Source organism: Sitodiplosis mosellana, unplaced genomic scaffold, assembly GCF_009176505.1.
Source record: "Sitodiplosis mosellana isolate CC-2019 unplaced genomic scaffold, AAFC_SMos_1.0 Smas_scaffold_63, whole genome shotgun sequence".
In the NCBI taxonomy this organism is placed as follows: Eukaryota; Metazoa; Arthropoda; class Insecta; order Diptera; family Cecidomyiidae; genus Sitodiplosis; species Sitodiplosis mosellana.
In genome coordinates this window covers 87,981-109,810 of record NW_022595305.1, presented here as the reverse complement: position 1 = coordinate 109,810, position 21,830 = coordinate 87,981, and the positions used below count along the sequence as shown (strand labels likewise).

The 21,830-nt window shown below is 36.2% G+C and overlaps 3 protein-coding genes across 3 annotated transcripts; all 3 read right to left on the bottom strand.

Moving 5' to 3' along the window:
* Nucleotides 1-258: 258 nt before the first annotated feature.
* LOC129570651 (uncharacterized) lies at nt 259-2,964 on the bottom strand. Its single transcript, XM_055450342.1, has 3 exons — nt 2,739-2,964; nt 2,465-2,603; nt 259-2,169 (listed from the first exon to the last, which is right to left on the bottom strand). The coding sequence occupies exons 2-3, from the start codon at nt 2,576-2,578 to the stop codon at nt 760-762; spliced, it is 1,524 nt and encodes a 507-aa protein (XP_055306317.1). The 5' UTR covers nt 2,579-2,603; nt 2,739-2,964; the 3' UTR covers nt 259-759.
* Nucleotides 2,965-3,584: 620 nt separating this feature from the next.
* Nucleotides 3,585-6,037, bottom strand: LOC129570671 (uncharacterized). Its single transcript, XM_055450365.1, has 3 exons — nt 5,825-6,037; nt 5,545-5,689; nt 3,585-5,266 (listed from the first exon to the last, which is right to left on the bottom strand). Exons 2-3 carry the CDS (start codon nt 5,662-5,664, stop codon nt 3,917-3,919), a joined length of 1,470 nt encoding a protein of 489 aa, XP_055306340.1. The 5' UTR covers nt 5,665-5,689; nt 5,825-6,037; the 3' UTR covers nt 3,585-3,916.
* A 424-nt stretch (nt 6,038-6,461) lies between these two features.
* LOC129570643 (uncharacterized) lies at nt 6,462-9,397 on the bottom strand. The gene is made up of 3 exons (XM_055450333.1): nt 9,139-9,397; nt 8,698-8,846; nt 6,462-8,435 (listed from the first exon to the last, which is right to left on the bottom strand). The coding sequence occupies exons 2-3, from the start codon at nt 8,818-8,820 to the stop codon at nt 7,128-7,130; spliced, it is 1,431 nt and encodes a 476-aa protein (XP_055306308.1). The 5' UTR covers nt 8,821-8,846; nt 9,139-9,397; the 3' UTR covers nt 6,462-7,127.
* Nucleotides 9,398-21,830: the final 12,433 nt, after the last annotated feature.

Genomic DNA, 21,830 nt, shown 5'->3' with positions numbered 1-21,830 from the left:
ACTGTGTCGGGTTTTTAAAGAAAAATCTTTGATTTTCCAAATCAGACACGTATCAAATTGAAATTTTCATTCTGATTTCATAAAACCTTTTCTCTTCATACCATTTTCACCATGAATTAAGTAAAATTGACGATAGAATCTTTCGAGATCATAAAATTTGCAGTTAGTAAACTCTCCACATTTTTGTATCGATTCCTGAAATTTTTTTTCTTCAATCCATTCAATAGATGGTGCGTTTAAATTCAAAACATACAGCACTTTTATTTTATTGATTGATCATTTTATTCCAATGTTTGAAATTAAGTTTTTGTGGTTTGACATAGTAACTTTGATGGTTGATTCATTTTCAGAAAAATCGGTTGCACAAATTACGATTATAATGCAACTGAAGCTTGTTGCATTGAAGCTACTGATAATCAAAAACTAATCTATGAAAACTGAAACTAAGTATTAATGGTATGTTTGAAAGAAAAACGTGAGAAAATGGAAATTGATTTGCGGACAAAAGAAATAATAGGAATAAATGTGTTGCTTTCTCTCTTGAAGTCAAGAGAAACTTTGAATTGTTTGTTTGCGTGGCTCAACATTTCAACTTGACGCAGTTATTCAAGTTTCATGGTTGTATGTACTTTATGCTTAGAGTACATGACTTATTTCTTTTGTATCTTTTTGAATGTATTTTACATCAGTTTAATTCGGCCCCAATCAAAATGTGAATGTTGGCCGTTTGGCTATGGTGATTTGATGAAGTCGACTTATTCAACGTTCCATCGTAACCTCGTACATACAACAGTATCCCTTCTCGGTTCCACGCCATTCTTTACCCAATTGCTTCTGCACAGTCTGGTAATCGTTTTCGTTAGCGAATCCAAGTATAAGCTTCTTCATCGATGTGCATTCTTCCATAAATGGCACCACTTCATCGGTCGGGAAAGCACAATGTCCAAATTTGACTTCAACTAATGCTGGCGATGCGATCTTCAATAATGCACCCGCTTTGCCACGTTTGTAACCCGAATAGTTCAACTTGATAATTGTTTTGTGCTTTCTGATGAAATTAGCCAATGTATGGTCCATAGCAATTGATTCGGGTTCGAATACTTTAAGTTTGTCGAATGTCAGTGGAAGGTGTTCAAGCGCCACATTTCGTAGTAAGAGATGTTCCACATTTGGAAAATGAAAGGTATCTTTTCCAATGCCGTGTGGCAAATTTTGTAACTTGAGCTTCTTCACATTTGGAAAGTGCACGGGATCGTTTCCAATACTCGAGAAGTGTCCAAATGGACAGATTTCAAAGCATTCCAGGTGCAGTAGATGTTTGCTAACGCTTTGAAGGTATTCGGCATCAAAGTAGCCAGAGATGTACAAGCTTCGTAGGTTTGGATTTAGGCGCAAGAGCCCAGCAAAATATTTCTTGCTCAAACTGTTCTTTTCATCGAATGGAAGGTACAGACTCAAATGTTGAAGTTCGAGGAAACGAACAGCGATGTAGTTGCAGCCTGATAATAATTCGTTTGCACTCAAAAATCCCAAGCGTCGCACTTTTGGGAACCATTTATCGAGTTCCGACAGCTTGCTTCCCAATTCGCAGCCAATAATATAAAGTGTTTCGACTTTACTGAACGGCTTCTTAAGATCGTCCAGTGTGCTTGCGTTGCAGTTTTCAAATTCGATTTCCACCAGTGAATCGGCACAGTATTCGTTGACATAACGATCAATTTCCGCGGCACATTTTGAATCCTTTTGTGATGGCCCATGTGACCGTACATGAACAATCTTCAATTCTGTGATCAAGTGACCAAAGCAGCGTAACAACTTGAAACGGAACGACCATAGAATTTTAGCTGTTAGCAAATCTGTGTCCTCTCCACGTAAATCCACAGTCTTGCGTTCCACATCGATGTTCATCGAGCGTTTCCCATATTGGCTCGCGAATACCAAATCCGCCGCCGGTTTCAATTGTTTGTTGGAGTCGGCAACATTCAAAAGATCTATGAGGCTTAGATGCTTGAAAATGTGTTCGAGGCAATCCGCATTGACGTCTGTCAGCTTTGTGGTGCAAATGATGGGCTGTGGATTAAGCTTTGCCAACTTCTCTTCCATACGCCGTCGCAATCGTGTGTAATAGATCTTCATCGGCTGTTGGGCCGTTTGGTTCGATGAACGTTCCTGAAGATGGAATGAACATTGAATCGTTAGTCAATCCTAATTTTCAATTAAATATAAACATTTTGCACACAAATCCATTGATTGTGCATTGACTTTGGTCGCAATGTCAAATGAACACACATTTTGAGGTTACATTATGAAGTGCACAATGTGAGCTTTTTTTTGCATTGAAACATTCTATTCTTTACGCTTGAAAATATCTTGATGACGTACAGAATGTTCCAATTTTTTGGTCCCTCTCTAATTTACTGTTCAAAATTGTATACAAAGTCAGTATTTGCATCATGATTCTTACATTTGTTTTCACGTCAGCAGACACGGTTTCGGACAACTTGAAGCGTTTGTTCACCGGTGTGTTGGTTTCTTCTTGTTGTCGCTTTTGACTGACGGTCTTCTTACGATGATTCATCTTTCAGTGAGGGTCTTTCATCAATCTGAGAAGTAAAGTTGATGATTTCAACATTTTGGGAATGCACAATGGAAATGTCTGATAGGCTAAAATCGCAATTGAATGAAACTTGAGTTTCAATCGACCCACTTTGTGAACCAAGAAATCGAATGGTACTTACATTTTCAGAGGAAACAATGCGAAGAACACGGACAAATCGATGACTTTTTGTGCAGGTAAATACAATTTATACACAAACAAATGGAATTTCCCGAAAATTAAATGTGAAAATGAACGTTTTCAGAATTATTCTTGTGTTTGTTGCGATCAAATTGCGGAGCTATGATAACAATTGACAGCATTCACGTTGAATTGATGTGATTGCGAAATAGCGACTCAATGAAGACGATGCCGTTGCGAAATGTCAATTTGGTGTTGCCCGCCACGTCGAAACATCATCATCGTTCAATACTCTTCTTGCGAGTTGTATAAACAAAATGTATGATTTTTTAAATGGGTTTAATTTTAAATATTACAACTGTCGGAGTTTCTGCAGAATATAAATCATACCAAGGTATGATTTTGAGATTCTTTGGTTAAAGAATAAAGATGTAATTTTCATACTTTGCAGAGAAACTTTTTCGGATGATGAATTTTTAGACATTCTCAAAGTAGATTGGTTGTACAAAAGATGGTTCCACGAAACAGATCATCAAAGGGACAATTTGTGAGAATTTAAACGATTAGAAGAATACTATAGTAAATATGGAAAGCAATGGATGTGCGCCATTCGCTATCTAAACACTTAGGTAAAACCCTTCTAATTATTGGGATCGGTCAGACTGAAGCGACTCTTTTCAATAAACTACAATAGTCCACGAAGTGCTCCACTCCACCAACTGAAAAATCTCTATGTTGGTCTCTTTACCAATGGCAATGCTAACATCGATTTGTTCATTTGTAATGAATGAATGGTAACAGTAAATATACAAACTAAAAATATCAAAATAAAATTAAAACAAATGTGTTTTTTTGCCAATCGATTACATTTTTATTACACAAAATTGTATGTTTCTTATTTGTTTAAATGAGCTTTCAGTTTGTTGCCTCAAAGCTAATTTATTTGAGTATATGTATCTTGAGCAAACTTCAGTTTGAGTTTCCAATAAATTGTTCCAAAAATGAGCGGAAACCGACGTAATATGAATAGTGGCGTTGGACTTCTGGTGATTACCAATTCAGATTGGTATAAAATTTCATTTTTTTATTTTTCTCAAATTTTACTTGGTCTCTGGAACAGAAGAAGGTTCCATTTTGATGACATCAAGTGGATTAAAGATTTCGTGAGGATCAAATCGATTAGCGCTCCATTGTAACAGCAATTGCATCATAAATGCTTTTCATGTTGGTTCCACGCCATTCTTTACTCAATCGATTTTGCACCGCCTTGTAATCCTTTTCGTCATTGAATCCAAGTGAGAGCTTCTTCAGCGATGTGCACTTTTCCATGAATGTCACCACTTCGTCAAGCGGGAAAGCACAATATCCAAAATCAACTTCCACTAAAGCTGGCGATGCGATCTTCAAAAGTGCGCCTTCTTTGCCGTGTTCGTTACCCGAATAAATCAGCTTGGTAAGTGTTTTGTGCTCGCTGATGAAATTGGTCAATGTCTCGTCCATATCAATCAATACGGCTAACAAACATTCAAGTTTGTCGAATGTCAGTGGAAATCGTTCACACACCACATTTATCAATGAGAGCTTCTTCACACTTGGAAAGTGCACTGAATCGTTTCCGAAATCCGAAATGTGATCATCATCTAATGCACAGATTGTCAGAGTTTCCAGATGCTGGAGATGTTCGCTAACGCTTTGAAAGAATTTGGCATCGATGTAGCCATAAATGAACAAGCTTCGTACGTTCGGGTTTAGGCGCAAGAGCTCAGCAAAATGTTCCTCGTTCAGGCGGTTGTTGTCGATGAAAATTTCATCGAATGGAAGAAACAGACTCAATTGTAGAAGATTGGGGAAATGAACAGCAATGTCGTTGCAGCCCGATAGTTCATTTGCACGCAAAAAATTCAAGCGTCGCACTTTTGGGAACCATTTATCGAGTTCCGACAGCTTGCTTACCAATTCGCAACCGACAAAACCAAGTGTTTCAACTTGTGTGAACGGCTTCGTCAGATTATCCAGTGTGCTTGCTTTGCATCCTTCAAATCTGATTTCAACCAGAGAATCGGCACAGTATTCGTTGACATAACGATCAATGTGTGCGGCACGTTTCAGATCTTCTTGTGATGGCTTATGCACATAAGCAATCTCCAATTTTGTAATCAAGTGTCCAAAGCAGCGAAGCAACTTGAAGCGAAACGACCATAGAATTTCGGCTGTGTCCTCCTCAGAGAAACCCACAATCTTGCGTTCCATATCGATTTTTATCGATCGTTTTCGAAACTGGCTCTTGAACGCCAAATCCGCCGCCGGTTTCAACTGTTTGTTGGAGTTGGCAACATTCAAGAGATCTGTGAGGCTTAGACGCTTGAAAATGTGCTCGAGGCAATCCGCATTGACGTCTGTCAGCTTTGTGGTGAAAACGATGGGCTCGGGAACAAGCTTTGCCTGCTTTTCTTCCTCTTCCATGTGCCGTTGCAATCGTGTGTAATAGATCTTCATCGGCTGTTGGGCCGTTTTGTTGGATGAATGTTCCTAAAAATGGAATAAACATGCAATTTTTTGTCAATCCCAATTCCCAGCAAAATATAAAAATATATCCATTGATTGTGCATTAACTTTAGTCGCAATGTCAAATTGTGTGGTTAAGTTGTCAAATTCATAGTATGAGCTCTTTTTGCATTGAAACAAAGAACGCATGAAAATGATTTGATGGCGAACAGAACGTTTTGAATTCATCTGCCTCTTTCTACTATTCCAAAAAAATCGATTGATATTATAAACAAAGTCAGAATTGTCATTATGATTCTTACATTTGTGGTGGCTTTCGTGTCAGCAGACACGGCCTCGGACGACTTGAAGCGTTTGTTCGCCGGTGTGTTCGTTTCTTCTTGTGGTCGCTTTTGACTGACGGTCTTCTTACGACGATCCATCTTTCAGTGAGGGTCTTTCATCAATCTGAGAAGTAAAATTGATGATTTCAACATTTTGGAATTTCACAATGGAAATGTCTGATAGGCTAAAATCGCAATTGAATGAAACTTGAGTTTCAATCGACCCACTTTGTGAACCAAGAAATCGAATGGTACTTACATTTTCAGAGGAAACAATGCGAAGAACACGGACAAATCGATGGTTTTTAATGTTAGGCTATAATTTCTTATAGTAAATACACTTTTTACTCGAATTAATTCAATTACTTGAGAAATAAATGCGAAAATTAACGATTTCAGAATAGTTTTCGTGTTTGTTGCGATCAAATTGCGGAGCTATGATAACAATTGATGGCATTCACGTTGTGTCTTGAATTGATGCGGTTGTGAAATAGCGACTCATTGGAGACGACGCTGTTGCGAAATTTCAATTTGGTGTTACCCGCCTCGTCGAAACATTGCCAACGTTGAATACTCCGAATTCTAAACAGTATTCTATAAACTCCAGGAAAATTATTCTCTAATCCTTTCGAATGGGCTACGTTTCAAGTGAAAAAAGCTTAAACCAAATATCAATTCAATATTATTAGATGACATTTTAGTTGGAGATGTACTCTGTATGGTTATATGAGAATCGTTGACAGAAATTCTTAGAATAATCAATTGCACAAAAGACTGTGCCACTGAAACGGAATCCGTTTAACGGCTCATCTAAGATTAAATGATGAAAATTGAAATTAAACACAGAAATATGCTTGGAAGAAAGACGTTAACAAATTGAAATAGTTCTTACACGATTTTAAGTCCAAAATCATTTTATTTTTATCCATTACATTTTGAATGTTGAACAAATTGATTTGTAAACTTAATTTCTACATCATTTCTTATTAGATAATAATTTATGAAAATGTAAGTTTTCTTTTGTGGAAAATTTCAGTCCAAATGAGTTTCTTCGTACGACTTCCTTCTTATTATGCCACGATTTTTATGGCGAATGAAATGTTTCAATATATTTATTTCTCGGTTTTTCTATCGTCTGGTACGTCGAACGGTAGATATATACAAAGCAAAAATGGAAAATGTACAAAAATGTATCTCCTTGTCGTTCGATTACAATTTTCATCCCAACGAACTGTATACTTCTTAATATTTTTGTATAAATATTGTTTCGATCTGTAGCTTTGAAGCTATTTTGCGGCATGAGTATATCTTGAACAATCTTCAGTTCATGTTCTTATAAAATCGGTACAAAAATCTATAAAAAATCGGACATTTTTTGAGCCTAGCATACAATTTCGGATAAGTACCGAAATTAAATGTAATTGGTCTCAAATTTTAGTGAGTTGTTGGAAAAAATCAATTTTCACCGTTTGCTGTTTAGCTATGATAGTTATGTGTGAGGAGAAGAACAATTTATTTTGACCACATCAAGTGGATTGATGATTTCGTGAGGATCAAATCAATTAACGCTCCATCGTAACTTCGTACATACCGCCGAGCATCTTCCCGGTTCCACGCCATTCCTTACTCAATCGATTCTGCACCTCTTTGTAGTCCTTTTCGTCATCGAATCCAAGTGAGAGTTTCTTCAGTGCTGTGCATTTGTTCACGAATGTGACCACTTCATCAATCGGGAATCGGCAACCATTCATGTCGACTTCAACCAATGACGGCGATGCGATCTTCAATAATGCACCTGCAACACCAAATTTTGATCCACGGTAGATCAATTTGCGAAGTGATGCTTGATTGCTGATGATCAAATCAGCATAGCTGTGCTTCGTACCAATTGGAGTGATCACGAGCTCTTCAAGTTGATCGAATGTTAGCGGAAATTTTTCAGGTGCGACATTTTGCAATGTGAGTTTTTTCACACTTGGAAAATGCACAGGACGATTGCCACTGTATGATATGGGTCGACGGATTTCCAAGCTTTCCAGATGTTGCAGAAGTTCGCTAGCGCACTGAAGATATTTTGTTTCGATATTGCTATTAGTTGACAATGCTCGTAGGTTCGGGTTAGAGTGCAAAAGTTCAGCAAATCGTTCCTCATCATGATTTACACTTGAGAGACACAAACTTAAATCTTGCAAATGTGGAAACTGAACCGCAATGGTGTCATCTGATTGTGCGAACAAATTCAAGCGACGCATCTTCGGGAACCATGCATTGAGTTCCGACGTTTTGTTGTGGAATCGAACACCGGCCAAGCAAACGGATTCAACATTTGTAAATGGCTTTTTCAGATCTTCCATGATTCGGGCTTTGCAGTTTCGAAATTGGATTTCAACCAGTGACTCGGCACAGTATTCGTTTACATAACGATCAAATTCTGCAGCCAGCGTTGCATCGTATTTTCGTGATTCGTCATAAATAGACTTCAGTTTTGTGATCAAGTGTCCAAAGCAGCGAAGCAATTTGAAGCAAAACGACCATGGAATGGCCGGCGTAGATTTGTTCTGTTCAAACCATTGTACAGACTTGTAAGATAAATTGATTTTTATCAGTCGATTCCCGAATTGACTCTTGAACGCCAGATCCGCCGCTGGTTTTAACTGTTTGTTGGATTCGGCAACATTCAAGAGATCTGTGAGGCTTAGACGCTTGAAAATGTGCTCGAGGCAATCAAAATTGACGTCTGTCAGCTTTGTGGTGAAAATGATAGGCTGCGGATTAAGCTTTGCCAGCTTCTCTTCCTCTTCCATACGCCGTCGCAATCGTGTATAATAGATCTTCGTCGGTTGCTGGGTCGTTTTGTTGGATGGACATTCCTGAAAATGGAATCAACATTGATTCGTTAGTCAATCCAAATTCTCATGAACATTTGCACACAAATCCATTGATTGTACGAAGTACATTGACAGTCGCAATATCGAATGGACACAAATTGTGAGGTTATGAGCTTTTTTGCATTGAAACAAAGAACGCTTGAAAATAATTTGATGGTGTACAGAATATTTTATTTTGAGATCCTTTTCTACTTTCCTTCAAAAACCATTCAAAATTGTAAACAAAGATCATCGTGACTCTTACATTTGTGATGGCTTTCACATCGGCTACTACGGCTTCGGTCGACTTGAAGCGTTTGCTCGCCGGTGTGTTGGTTTCTTCTTTCTGTTGTCGCTTCCGACTGACGGCTTCTTCACGAGTATCCATTTTTCCGTGTAGGTCTTTCGGCCAATCTGAAAGCCAAAATTGTTGATGGTAAAAATGTTATTGATTGTTGTATGGCAATGTTATTATGGCCATACTATTGGAATTGCCAAAAATGGGAGTCTTGAATTTGCACAATTCACTTTGAAAAATACGTCCAACTTTTCGAATCAATTATCTGAATGTGAGAGTTGGACTTGACAGAAAATGGCTAAAGGGCTACAGTAACTAATAGTCAAATAGCTATTATTAAATCAAACTCGAGTCTCGATCGACACCCACTTCGTGAACCAAGAAATCCAATGTAAGAATGGTACTTACGTTTTCAGAGAAAATAGTGCGAAGAACACAGGAAATAGGAAATTTGATGGCTGTTGGTGCAGAACTCTAGTTTCTTATAGTAAATACACTTTTTACTCGGATTAATTCAATTACTTGAGAAATAAATGCGAAAATCAACAATTTCCGATTGAGTTTTGTGTTGCGATCAAATTGTGGAGCTATGATGACATTTGATGGCATTCACGTTGCGATTTGATTTGATGTGATAGCGAAATATCAACTCAATGGAGACGACACTGTTGTGAGAAATGTCAATTTGGTGTTACCCGGCACGTCGAAACATTGCCATCGTTCAATACTTTTCAAATTGTTTCGGATTTCACGGTTTTGTAAACAAATTCTATATTCAATTCATGCTATTATTTTTTCCTTCTTTTTTATAATTTTCGAGCAAAAAAAAAAAAACAGAGAAATTAGGAAAATTGACGATAGAATCTTTGAATGTTCCCATATTCTTTTTCTCCAAAATTCTGCACAGTTTTCTATCGACTCCTGTAAAATTGTTCTCCAATCCTTCCGAATGGTTGGCATTTCTAGTGAAGAAAATCGGAACAAACATCAATTTAATTTCATTAGATGTTATTTTTATTTAAACTTTGAGGTGGGATTTATGTGGTTTGATGAGAAACTTTGACGAATGGTGCATTTTCGAACATTTTCAAAATGTTAGCGCATAAAAATTGTCGTGGTTTTGGCCATACTTCCAAACACAAAATAATCGATTGCACAAAAGACTGTGCTACTGAAATGGATCATCATGATGTAGCATCTTTGCAAAGAGTAAATGATGAAAATTGAAACTTAACTTGGAAGAAAAATGTAAAAAAAATGAAGTAGTTCGACACGATTTTAAACCCAAAATCATTTTATTTGTATCCATTACATTTCGAATGTGGAACTAATTGATTTGTAAACTTAATTTCTACATCATTTCTTATTAGATAATAATTTATGAAAATGTGAGTTTTTTTTTGGAAAAGTTTAGTTCCAAATGAATTTCTTCGTAATACTTTTTCCTTATTATGCTACGATTTCTATGGCAAATGAAACGTTTCAATATATTTCTTTCTCGGATTCTTTATCCTCTGGGATGTCGGACGGTAGATGAAGGTGGGATGAACATGTTCGTAAATATACAAAGATAAAATAGAAAAATGTACAAAAATGTATCTTCTTGCCATTCGATTACAATTTTCATCCCAACGAACTGTATACTTCTTAATATTTTTGTATAAATATTGTTTCGATCTGTAGTTTTGAAGCTATTTTGCGGCATGAGTATATCTTGAACAATTTTCAGTTCATGTTCTGATAAATCGGTATGAAAATGTATAGAAAATCGGACGTTTTTTGAGCCTAGCGTACAATATCGGGTAAATACCTATTCAGATTGGTACAAAAGTACATGATTCAACTTCGTTTCAAATGTAATTGCTCTCAAATTTGAGTGAGTTGCTGGGAAAAAAAAAATCAATTTTACCATTTGCTGTTTGGCTATGATGATTCATATATGTGAAGAGAAGAACGAAAGAATTGAATTTTGGCCACATCGAGTGGACTGTGGATGTTGTGATGATCAACGCTCCATTGTAACATTCGGATCTCTATTCCGAAAGTGGTTTATGTTGGTTATGCGCCATTGGCCACCCAAATGATTCAGCACAGCATTGTAGTCCTTTTCGTCATCGAATCCAAATGTGAACTTCTTCAGCGCTGTGCATTTGTTCATGAATGTGACCACTTCATCAATCGGGAAACGGCAACCATCAATGTAGACTTCAATCAATGACTTCGATGCGATCTTCAATAATGCACCCTTATCGCCAAGTCTGTAACCGGAAAAATTCAGTTTGCGAAGTGATTTTTGCTTACGGATTAAATCAACATAGCTTCGCCAGATAGGAATCAATCTGATATCCAATTCTTCAAGTTTTCTGAATGTCAGTGGAAATTGAAGAGGATCCACATATTGTAATTTGAGTTTCTTCATATTTGGAAAGTGTGCGCGAGTTCTACCAATCCATGGTGAATTGTTGTATGTCGATTGCAAGATGTCAAGGCTTTCGAGATGTTTCAAATATTTGCAAACCACCTGAAGATAATCTGATTTGATACGGCCAGAAATCGATAAATTTTTCAGGTTCGGGTTCAAGCGAAAGAATTCAGCAAATTGTTCCTGACATTTCAAACGGTTCTTTTCATCGTATGGAATGTTCAGAATCAAATCTTGTAAATCGAGAAAATGAGCCGCAATTTCGTAACGATATTTTTTTTGTCCAGTCATTGCAGAAAATGCCAGACAACGCACACCGGGGAACCATTCATTGAGCTTCCATACTTGGTTGCGAAATCGTTGACCACCAAAGTCAAGTGATTCAATTGTTGTGACTGGCTTCGACAATTTTTCCATTGTTTGTGATGAGTTGTAGATAATGTTCAATTTTGTGAACAAATGGCCGAAGCAGCGTAGTAATTGCACGCAAAACAACCATGGCATTCGAACTGTTGAGCAATGTTCTGCTGATTCAAACAAACGTACAAACTTGAATTGTGAATCGATTTCCACCGATCGTGTCTTGAATCGGCTCATAAACACCAAATCTGCTGCTGGTTGCAGTTGTGTGTTTGATTGGGCAACGCTCAAGAGATCTCTAAGGCTTAGACGCTTGAAGATGTGCTCCAGACAATCCACGTTCAAGTCTGTCAACTTCGTGGTGTGAACGATGTGGTGCTGAATGTGTTCTTCTTTCTGCTCTTGCGTTTCTTGCACTTCTTTTATGCGCCGTCGCAGTCTTGTGTCGTAGATCTTCCCCGGCCGATTGGCGATTTTGCTGGACGAACTTGTCTGAAATCGAAATTTATTTCATTTATTGAATAAACATCAAGATGTGAGTTTTCTCAATCTAAAATTGAATCAAGAACCGCAAATTTTTTGCGCATTCCTTAATCGACTCCAGTCGCATCGTCGAATATTGATGTTAAACTGTGAAAGTCACGGTATGAACGCTCAGTGCATTGAAAAAGCAGCATATGAAAATCATTTGGTGACATACATAATCTCTCAATTCGACTATCCATTTTCAATTTAGTTTAAAAACTGTTAAAAATTGCAATCAAAGTCATTAAATCATGATTCTTACATTTGTCCTGGCTTTCACAGGCGAAGACACAGTTACCGTTGACTTCAAACGCTTGCTTGCCCGTGTGTTGTACTGTTCTTGCTGTCGCTTCCGACTGACGCCTTGTTTGCGATTATCCATCTTTCAGTGAGGTCTTTCACCAATCTGAAAATTAGAATTGAAGATTTTAGAAATGTTTTTTTTTGAATTTTATGTCATTGAACCAAAAAAGAAAGTCTTGAATTTGCACAATTCCCTTTGAATCAAGCTTTAGTCTCAATCGACTTACTTCGTGAAACACGAGTTGCAATGTTCAGAATAATACTTACATTTTCAGAGAAAACGATGTGAAAACCATGAGACAATCGATGGCTTTTTTTGCCAGATTTTAGTTACTTGTACGAAATACACTCTTGACTCGAGTAAATCCAATTGCTCGAGAAATAAATGCGAAAATGAACGATTTAAGGTTGAGTTTTGTGTTTGTCGCGATTAAATTGCGGAGCTATGATGAGAATTGATGGCAATCACGTGAATTGATGTGGTTGTGAAATAGCGACTCAATGAAGACGACGCTGTTGCGAAATGTCAATTTGGTATTGCCCGTCATGTCGAAATATTGGCATCGTTTAATACTTTTCAAATTATTTCGGGGTTTGTAAACATTTTTTTGTTCAAGCTATCATAGAATAAATCGTTTTTCTTTTCTTGCCGCAATATAAGTTGTTCAATTTTCATCCACGAATTTTCGAAATTTTGAACTTCCAGTCGTTAAATATCGCAATATTTTTTCTCTCCGAATTCTCCACATTTTTACATTGATTCTCCAATTCACCAATCCTTCCGAATGAACGGCATTTCAAGTGAAAAAAAAACGCATAATTTACTATAATTTTATTATTTTGAATGATTTTTTTATTTTAATGCTTATGATTCACTTTTTCATGGTTTCACAGTTTTGATTTTTTTCTGCAAGACTAAAATATTCAACCAGTGGCGGTGTCAATAAATAAAACGCAGGAATTTTTATATGAATGGGAATGATCCAGCCAATGGAAAAACATGGCACATGCCCAGTGCCCACTTTCAAATATGTAAAATGGTGTTGTACAATGGGATGTCCCTGTTCGAAAGATTTTTCGATTGCACAATCAATTTTTTATTTTTTTCATTCAAGAAATTTGAGTAATTTCCTCGAATTGACTCCTTCTTCTCCTTTTTTCTGTTTTTTTTTTGTTTCGAACGAGTTTTTTTCCTTTTCAAACCATGTGGAGTTTTCTAACTGATATAAAGAGTCACGATGACATTAAAATAGACTTCAAATACTTGAAATTCGAATTGAATCCGAAATATTTTCGTTGTGAAGCCACAGATATCTATTCTATTGAACAAATCTAAATTTTGAACAAAATATCGAAGCACAATTACATTTTCTATGCTTTTTGTAATTTTATTTATGTTCATATGAATAAATAGAAAAAAAAATTAAGATTTATTTAGCATAATTGTGTGTAAAAAATTCAATTTCTAATTCTCAGTTCATCAATCAATGATTTTGAAAATGATTTTCGTTTACCAAATGTACTTTTTCTTAATGCTAACCAAATTCAAATAAAAACTTGGGAGTAGTATAAAATCGCCGATTCGGGAACATAGGAAAATACATTATCGCCGATTCGGGAACATATACCTTTGTATGTAAAACGATGTTTCCGAATCGGCCTTGCCGATTCGAGAACATATACCGTTTTTGAATTGGCGTTAGTTCGTGGTCAGTTGTGTGAATCGATGCGTGTAGGTTTTATTGTGCGTTGCGCGTGAGCATGGAGAAGAGGGAGAAGAGGAAGAAAAGAAAGAAGAAAAAAGGTTCAAAAGATAGAATACACAGAGAGAATTGCCTTTCTCTCTCTCTCTATGTGTATTCTATCTTTTGAACCTTTTTCTTCTTTCTTTTCTTCCTCTTCTCCCTCTTCTCCACGTTCACGCGCAACGCACAATAAACGCGCAACGCACAAAACATACATATATAGAGAGAGAGAGAAAGGCAATTCTCTCTGTGTATTCTATCTATTGAACCTTTTTTCTTCTTTCTTTTCTTCCTCTTCTTCCTCTTCTCCCTCTTCTCCATGCTCACGCGCAACGCACAATAAAACCTACACGCATCGATTCACACAACTGACCACGAACTAACGCCAATTCAAAAACGGTATATGTTCTCGAATCGGCAAGGCCGATTCGGAAACATCGTTTTACATACAAAGGTATATGTTCCCGAATCGGCGATAATGTATTTTCCTATGTTCCCGAATCGGCGATTTTATACTACTCTTGGGCTTCAATTGATTGGAATTCGAATCGTGAATTGAATTTTTCAATTCATGTTGTGATCTTATCTAAAACCTCAACTTGAAACTTTCTCTGCAAGTTTCTTAGAAAACGTTGGAAACCTTCTTCAAATATTCGTTGAATATATCCAAAATTCGTTGAATTCACGATGACTATGTCAACCATTAAACAAGTAGATTCCACTAACGACCAGCTGCTGTGGAATCGTTTCTACTTGAATGTTTCCATCAATTGTCCAAAGTCTTCATCTGCAGCGGTCAACTTTTTCGTTATCAACTTATTGATTCGCTCGATTTCTTCGTGATTGAACATTCCTTTGTGGTTGAGCACACATTCGAAGAATTCGGCTGGTTGCATCGATGAAAAGCGGATCAAATCAAAAGCCGTGCCTAATGTTTGCTTCACATTTCGTGGCGTTGGATCAATGTGGTTTCGTTGGCATGTCTTCTTTGCCCATTCGACGCTGGCCTCAAACATTTGAATTTCATTGCGATTTGGAAAGCGTAAGCCCAGCGTAAATTCCACAGTTTTCCGGCTGCAATCAACCAAGGACCGTGGATGAAACGCTTGATTCATGTTACTCTCATGTGCAATGATCCAATCCAAGCACAGGCTCACCGAATCGGCATCGGAGTGAAGGAAACACAAATCCAAAATGCGAAAAATGTTCTGCGCGCACAGTCTCCTGGTGGCAAAATCGATGCATCTTTCAAGTAACCCGGTGACTTGGTATGAATGGGCCAGTTCAATCATGTTGACAATGTTCTCCATGGTCAGCAAGCCATCGACCGTTTTACGATAGAATGTTTTGATGAATGTGTGAAAGTCTTCATAGGACGCATCGGATATCGGGTAATTATCGTTGGCCGTATTTTCACTGTAAAAATGCTGCTTAAAAACTGGACTTTTGACGGCCAACACACATTTATGACCGTAAACAAGTTTTTGTTCACTATCCCTGGTTTCAAACACGAAGAACACATTAGCCGTCTTGTTGTCGCCAAACATTGACTCGAGCGCTTCGTACGGATGATGATTTGCGATTATCAACGTTTTCACGAATCGTTGCTGCAAATTGGCCTTAACATCGAATTTGATTGGTTTCGATCCTTTGAGGCTTGCCGAAACTTTTTTCAGTTCGTCTGACGTGAAAATATCCGCATGCAAACTCAAACACTGAACGAATTGCTGGGCGCTCATTTTGTGGAATTGAATATGTTTGAAGCTGTCGCCGAGTACAAAACGAAGGTTCGATGGATGATTTGGGTCCAATTTTTCCACTTGACATCGATGCTTCGCCCATTGAATGCTTGCCATAAACACTTTTACTTCGTCACGTTCGAAGAAATCCAAGCCAATGATAATCTTGAACACTTGCCTTGTGCACGATACAAACGATGCGGTTCCAATCAGAAAATGACCAGCAGACATTAAATTTGCAATGCATTGCTTTCGCAAATCCTTCTTATCGAATGCAATGGCCAGATTGAACGCCAGAAAAATGTCTTCGTATGACGTTTGAATCATTTGCGTCACAAATTCCCAACACGCTGACTTACATTTTGTTGCATCGTATTTCTCCGCCAAATGGGTCAGTTCCGCCAGATTTTTACGTTTGATTTCAAACACTTCGCAGTAAAATGACTTCAGAAATGCGGTCAATGTGTCAAATGTGCAGTCATCCATCGACATTTCGGACGTCGAATCGGTGAAGAATATCTCGCGGAACTTTTGACTATCGCTAGCTAAAACGCATTTGTGAGCTGGCACCAGCTTCGAATCGTCGTCAATGCACAGAAAGTAGACATCAGCCGTATCCACGTCGTATAAATCGTTCAACGATTCTGATTGATCCATTATTGAGTGGACACGCTTTGCAGTGGAGTGGATTGCATCCATTTTAGGAATTATTCTGGGGAAAAAGCGACAAAAGAACATATTTTGGTCAAATAATTTGAATCAAATCGGTGACAGAATGTATCAGACAACTTGTTGAAACATCGGTTGTTGTTCGTTGTCTCTTATTAGTAGAGATTTTTCTTTACTTTCATCGATCCTACTTTTCATAACATTGTCGATTGTTGAATGATACTCTAATCTACTTCCGAATTCCATTTTTCTTACCAAAATTGAAATCAATGCTTCAGTTCCAAAATGATTACTCGTTGATTCTAAAGATTTGCTAATTGGATTGAATCATACAAATTGATAAAAATACAAAATATTTGTCAGTGAACGACGAAAAAAAAATCATCTCTCTTGGCTTGTTATAATCAATGCAACCAAGCTCATCTGTCAAACACCGTGAGTCGATTTCTTATTTGACATTTCGATGTCTCTGCGGTCGTGCCAACTGTGAAGTAGTGCAAAATACCTGACCTGCGCAATTTCTCCTCTTATAAGAAGCATTTATGTATGCAATAGTCACGTTCAGTTGCGTGAGTCGATCGAAATTTCGTCATGCCAATCAGACAGAGATTTCACTTTGTAGAGATTTAATTTAATTTCTACATTCAAGCAGCAAAAAGCGAGCAAAGTAGTGAAATAAATGAACATTGTAATTAATCAATAAGGCTTATAAAATAAGTGTGATTTTTCAGGCCCAAAACCCGTATAAGGAAGGAATCATATTAAACAACGGAACGAAATAGTCTAAGAAATAGCTTATTTTTTTAAAATTTATTTCAAGAAAATGTTACAGGAAACATGTTTTATTCTGTGATTTTCCCCTTTATTTATGAATATTTTTGTCATTTTGGATGCAAATATTCTCCAAAAATTGTTAAAATACCCAAAATCTAGTCTGGTTGAAATTGAATACTACATCTGCTGATCATATGTTTTATCATGATAAAGATAACTCCATTCTTTGTCACTTTGTCAATAACTCCGTTTTCACAGACTTGAGGAAGTCAATCAAAAGAAGACCGCAGAGCTTGGCATCGTGCAAAAAAAGCAAATGAACGATGAAATACAGCGTTTGCCTTCGAAATAAAACAAAGAAGAATCAGTTTGAACCAAGGCCATAACCACAGTTAAAGCGAATTGTATAGCATTTTATAGCCTATTATTATTTTATATTCGATTAATGTCCGAACCGAATATTCATTTCTAATAGCTGCTAACGTGTTCTTTATATTATTTCTCCGTTAAAACTGACCGTTTCAAATTGTTGGCTCCGGTCAATTTTAATTGAAATATGAGTAATACGATTCGATTAGCAGTTTTGTGATAAATTTTTTTTCTCCAAATAACAAATAACACAGTACGCGCTCCCTGTGGCTACGGCCCTGGTTTGAACAATTATAAAAATAGTCCCGAATGGCAGTAGCAAATGGATGGAATGGACAAAATGCTTCCCTTCTGTTTTGCAGCGAATTTTTATTTGCACAAATTGTTTTTTCCACTGTTTATGTTTACGATTTTCAATTTGAATGGATTAACACCAGCTGACATATGAATTATACAATTGAATGTAAATGAAATTGCCGAACAACAATTGAAAATAAACTGAAATTCATTCGGAATTTTATTTCATCTCTCATTTTCTTGTAAACAATAACATGTTTATTAAATTCTCATGAAACGTGATTGAAAACTGAAATTCTGCCATTGATTTTTATTTTCGGATAAAATCAATATCAATAAAAAAAACGTATCAAGTGCGAATGACGAGTTGAAGGTATATTCCTTGCTCATGTGGACTTTCCTGGAAGATTGCGTATGATGACGATACTCGTATGGATTGCCTACAAACAGAAAAAATGAGTTTAAAAATACACGTGTTTACGAGATAAATTTGATAAACATGTTGTTGTTTACAAGAAAATGTTTTTGAAGGAACACAAAAATTTCCATTTTTCGAGCAGGTAAAGAGAAACCTTCTATTTTTAATACAGGTAAACCAAAGACAAATTCGCAAGACAACAATTGTGAGTATCTGATTGCGAGAGTCTTTCGTCTTGTGTGTCAAACAAATCTAAATAAAACTTTTATTATAAAAGTCCAGTTGTTTGGTGTATAGAAATTGCAACCTGTGCTTCTCTCCCATAAGAAACAATGTATTTGACGTGACAGTGAATAGCGGTAGCGCCTAAATAGGATCTGCGGCAACTTAAGGAACTATCAATACTTCTTGTTATTGCGAAATTCATGACAACAACAACAAGTATTGATAGTTCTTGAAAATTCCGCAAATTGCGAATAGGCGCCATCGCTATCTTGCGCCGGTCAAAAGCACAGTTTGAGAAATTGTGCCATCGCAACGTTGTACGTAGAAGAAAGTACATTTACGTCAGTTTGTCTGCTGTTGCGAGAGAATTTCACGGGTGGCCATTGCGATGTGATATCTTTTTTTTGTTCCTCTTTGGGTTCTTTTTGTTTATCTTTGTGGGAAAAAAACGTAACATTTGATATTGTCAAAAACAAACTCTTCATTAAAAACAAGAATATTTACTTCCAAAGCCGATTCGTAACCGTTCGATGGTCTTATTATCTTTAATGATGGATTAGTTTTTGAGTACAAAAAGCAACTTCTGGCTGGAACGTTTGCTTCAGTATTTTCGCCAAAGAATCGTACGTTGACCATTCGCCCATCAATTAACATACACTTTGCTGGCCAGTACCCTTTGGATTTACCTACTTTGGCCCAAAGAACGAGGTGTGTAGGAATTCCTTACACTTGATGGTAAATCTGAAACATATGGACAATTGGACTGGACAAACTTTGACCATGAAAAAATTATTGGTTCTCAAATAAAATTTTTGCAATGTGACTGACGCAAAAAAATGTTGCTCGTGCCTATTTTCACTACAGCATTTACAAACAAATGAAGCAAATGGAAATGATTGCGACACTGAGGTAGTTCTTCAGAGGTACGGTTTACTTGTCAAGCCAAAATAATGAAGAAAAGATCGAAAATTCATGCCCTAAGCAGAAGAATGGTCTAATGAACACTTCCATTGGGATGACGATGATCATCTTTGACGTCATTGACGATGCTCATCTTTGGGATCCAACCAAAGTAATACATACGTACGATACAAAAGAACAAATGAAGCCTTTCACAATATCAGATTTTATCAAAATAAATACAACTGCCACACCAAAATCGTAGGTGATTACACATTTTTCTATGCGTTGAAGAAGAGAAGCAAAATTTTAAATTTAGATTTTTTTGACGCACATCTCAAGTGCATCTTGCAATCGACCGACTGCAACCTCCAAGAGACTCTCGTCGCTTGAGAAAAACGCAGTATCTATAATTGACGCACAATAAAAAAAATAACAATACTACAATAACAAATCGCGCAACCAAAAATTAGCGCAATCACTGCCACCTTATTTTTAGCTTATTTTTGGAATATTTTCCATTTGGAGAAAAGAATATTTAAAGAAGTTTTTGATTGTCAACTTTATCACAGCCAAAAATGAAGCTGACAGTGATTCTTTTCATTCTGATTGTACTTCAGGTTCTTGTTTTTTTTTCTTTCGTATTGACTGTTTAAGACTTTGCAAGTTGATTTGAATTGTGCAGTTGTTCAGTGGAAACATTTTTACTGGGAAGATAATCAATCTTCTTTAAATCATTCGATAACGCTATTCTAAATGAAATTGACAAGTTTTACGTGTTTTTTTTCCCACATAAATTTAGATTCAATAGTGTTAGAATTTATCGTGATTTTTTTTAATGATTTTTCTTTAACTTTCAAACTCCCATAGATTGGTTTTATCGCACCTGCTTGCGTCAAGAAGAAAGCTGAACATAATAATGACGCTACGCCTTATGGTATGTTATAGTATTATTTTTTTTAAATGCAAAAATATGTACGGGCAATCTTGTATAACCGGTTCTTAAACGTTGACCCAATTTTTTTTTTTTGACTGATGGGGATTGAATAAAATATCTCTTTTTATTTCGGTTCCACCCATATTGGGAAAAGCTGTGGACAACTGTATCTGGTAGTGACAATAATTGATTCACTGAGAATAAAATGTTGTAAAACAACAACAGCTCTGTATGAAAAAACAAGACCGTTCTTGAGTTTTTAGTTATTTAATCTATTTTGTTGTTTCACAACAAACTATTTTTTGGCGCACTACATGAAATGTATTTCATCAAAGTAACTTTGAAGTAATATATTTATTTTCAAAATGAATGACAAGACCTTGGTTTTATTTCTTTTTTGAAATATACTGCCTTTGATTTAAATTAAATAAATAATATGAGCATAGAATCTAAAATCACTTTAATTCTGTTCAAGACTCAGAAAAATACTATACGAAAAATTAATGTAATTTTTAAAAAACATTTGATAATAAAAATTTGATTGGCGCTTTGAGATGTTGTGCACTTATTTGTCGTTAGTGCACCTGTTTTAAATTAAATAAAAAATATGAGCATAAAATTCAAATTCACCATAATTTGTTTCATCACTCAAAAAGTATCTAGAAAAAATAAGCAGATTAGTAGCTCTACATTCCATGTAGTGCTAAAAACGCTGTGTTTCATTTTGTTTGGCACTTTTTTAATACGCTTTTTTAATACAATAAAATATTGTAGTAATTATCAGTTTTTCATTATTTTTTTTTCTTCTTCCCCCTTTTTTAACAAAAATTCTCACTATTCCTGATTAATTTAAGGTTGAACATTTTGATTCAATTCTAAAATTCTTACAGAGTCTACAAAACTAAGCACTTTGCGCATTTACATGACATTTGTATGTGTTTGTTTGCCAAAATCATCGATTCCAAAATTTCCTTTGTTCTTTACATTATTCCTTTATTATATTTGAGATTAAACGTTTAAATACGATTCTTTGTTTACAATTTAATATTCTTACGAAAATTCAACAGGAAAATACCACCAAAAGATCTTTGACATTAAAAAAATTGGTAAAAGTTAGTATCGATGTCACATTCGATAACAATTTTTAAGATTTTTTTTCACAATTTTGTTTTTTTGTTTTTTTCTTTTTAATCCATTTCTAGACGCATTCAAAAAAATAAATATATCGGGCGGAAAATGCAATAACGGTAAGTGTAGCAAAGTTCTTTATTGTTATTGATATTTGAAATTGCACATATACAACATTTATTTGCGCAAAAAAAAAAATACATACTCTACAGGCAATTCGACATATCCGCCTACAGGGAATTCGACAATACCTCATGGACATAAATGCACGCATGGGCCTAAAGGCAAT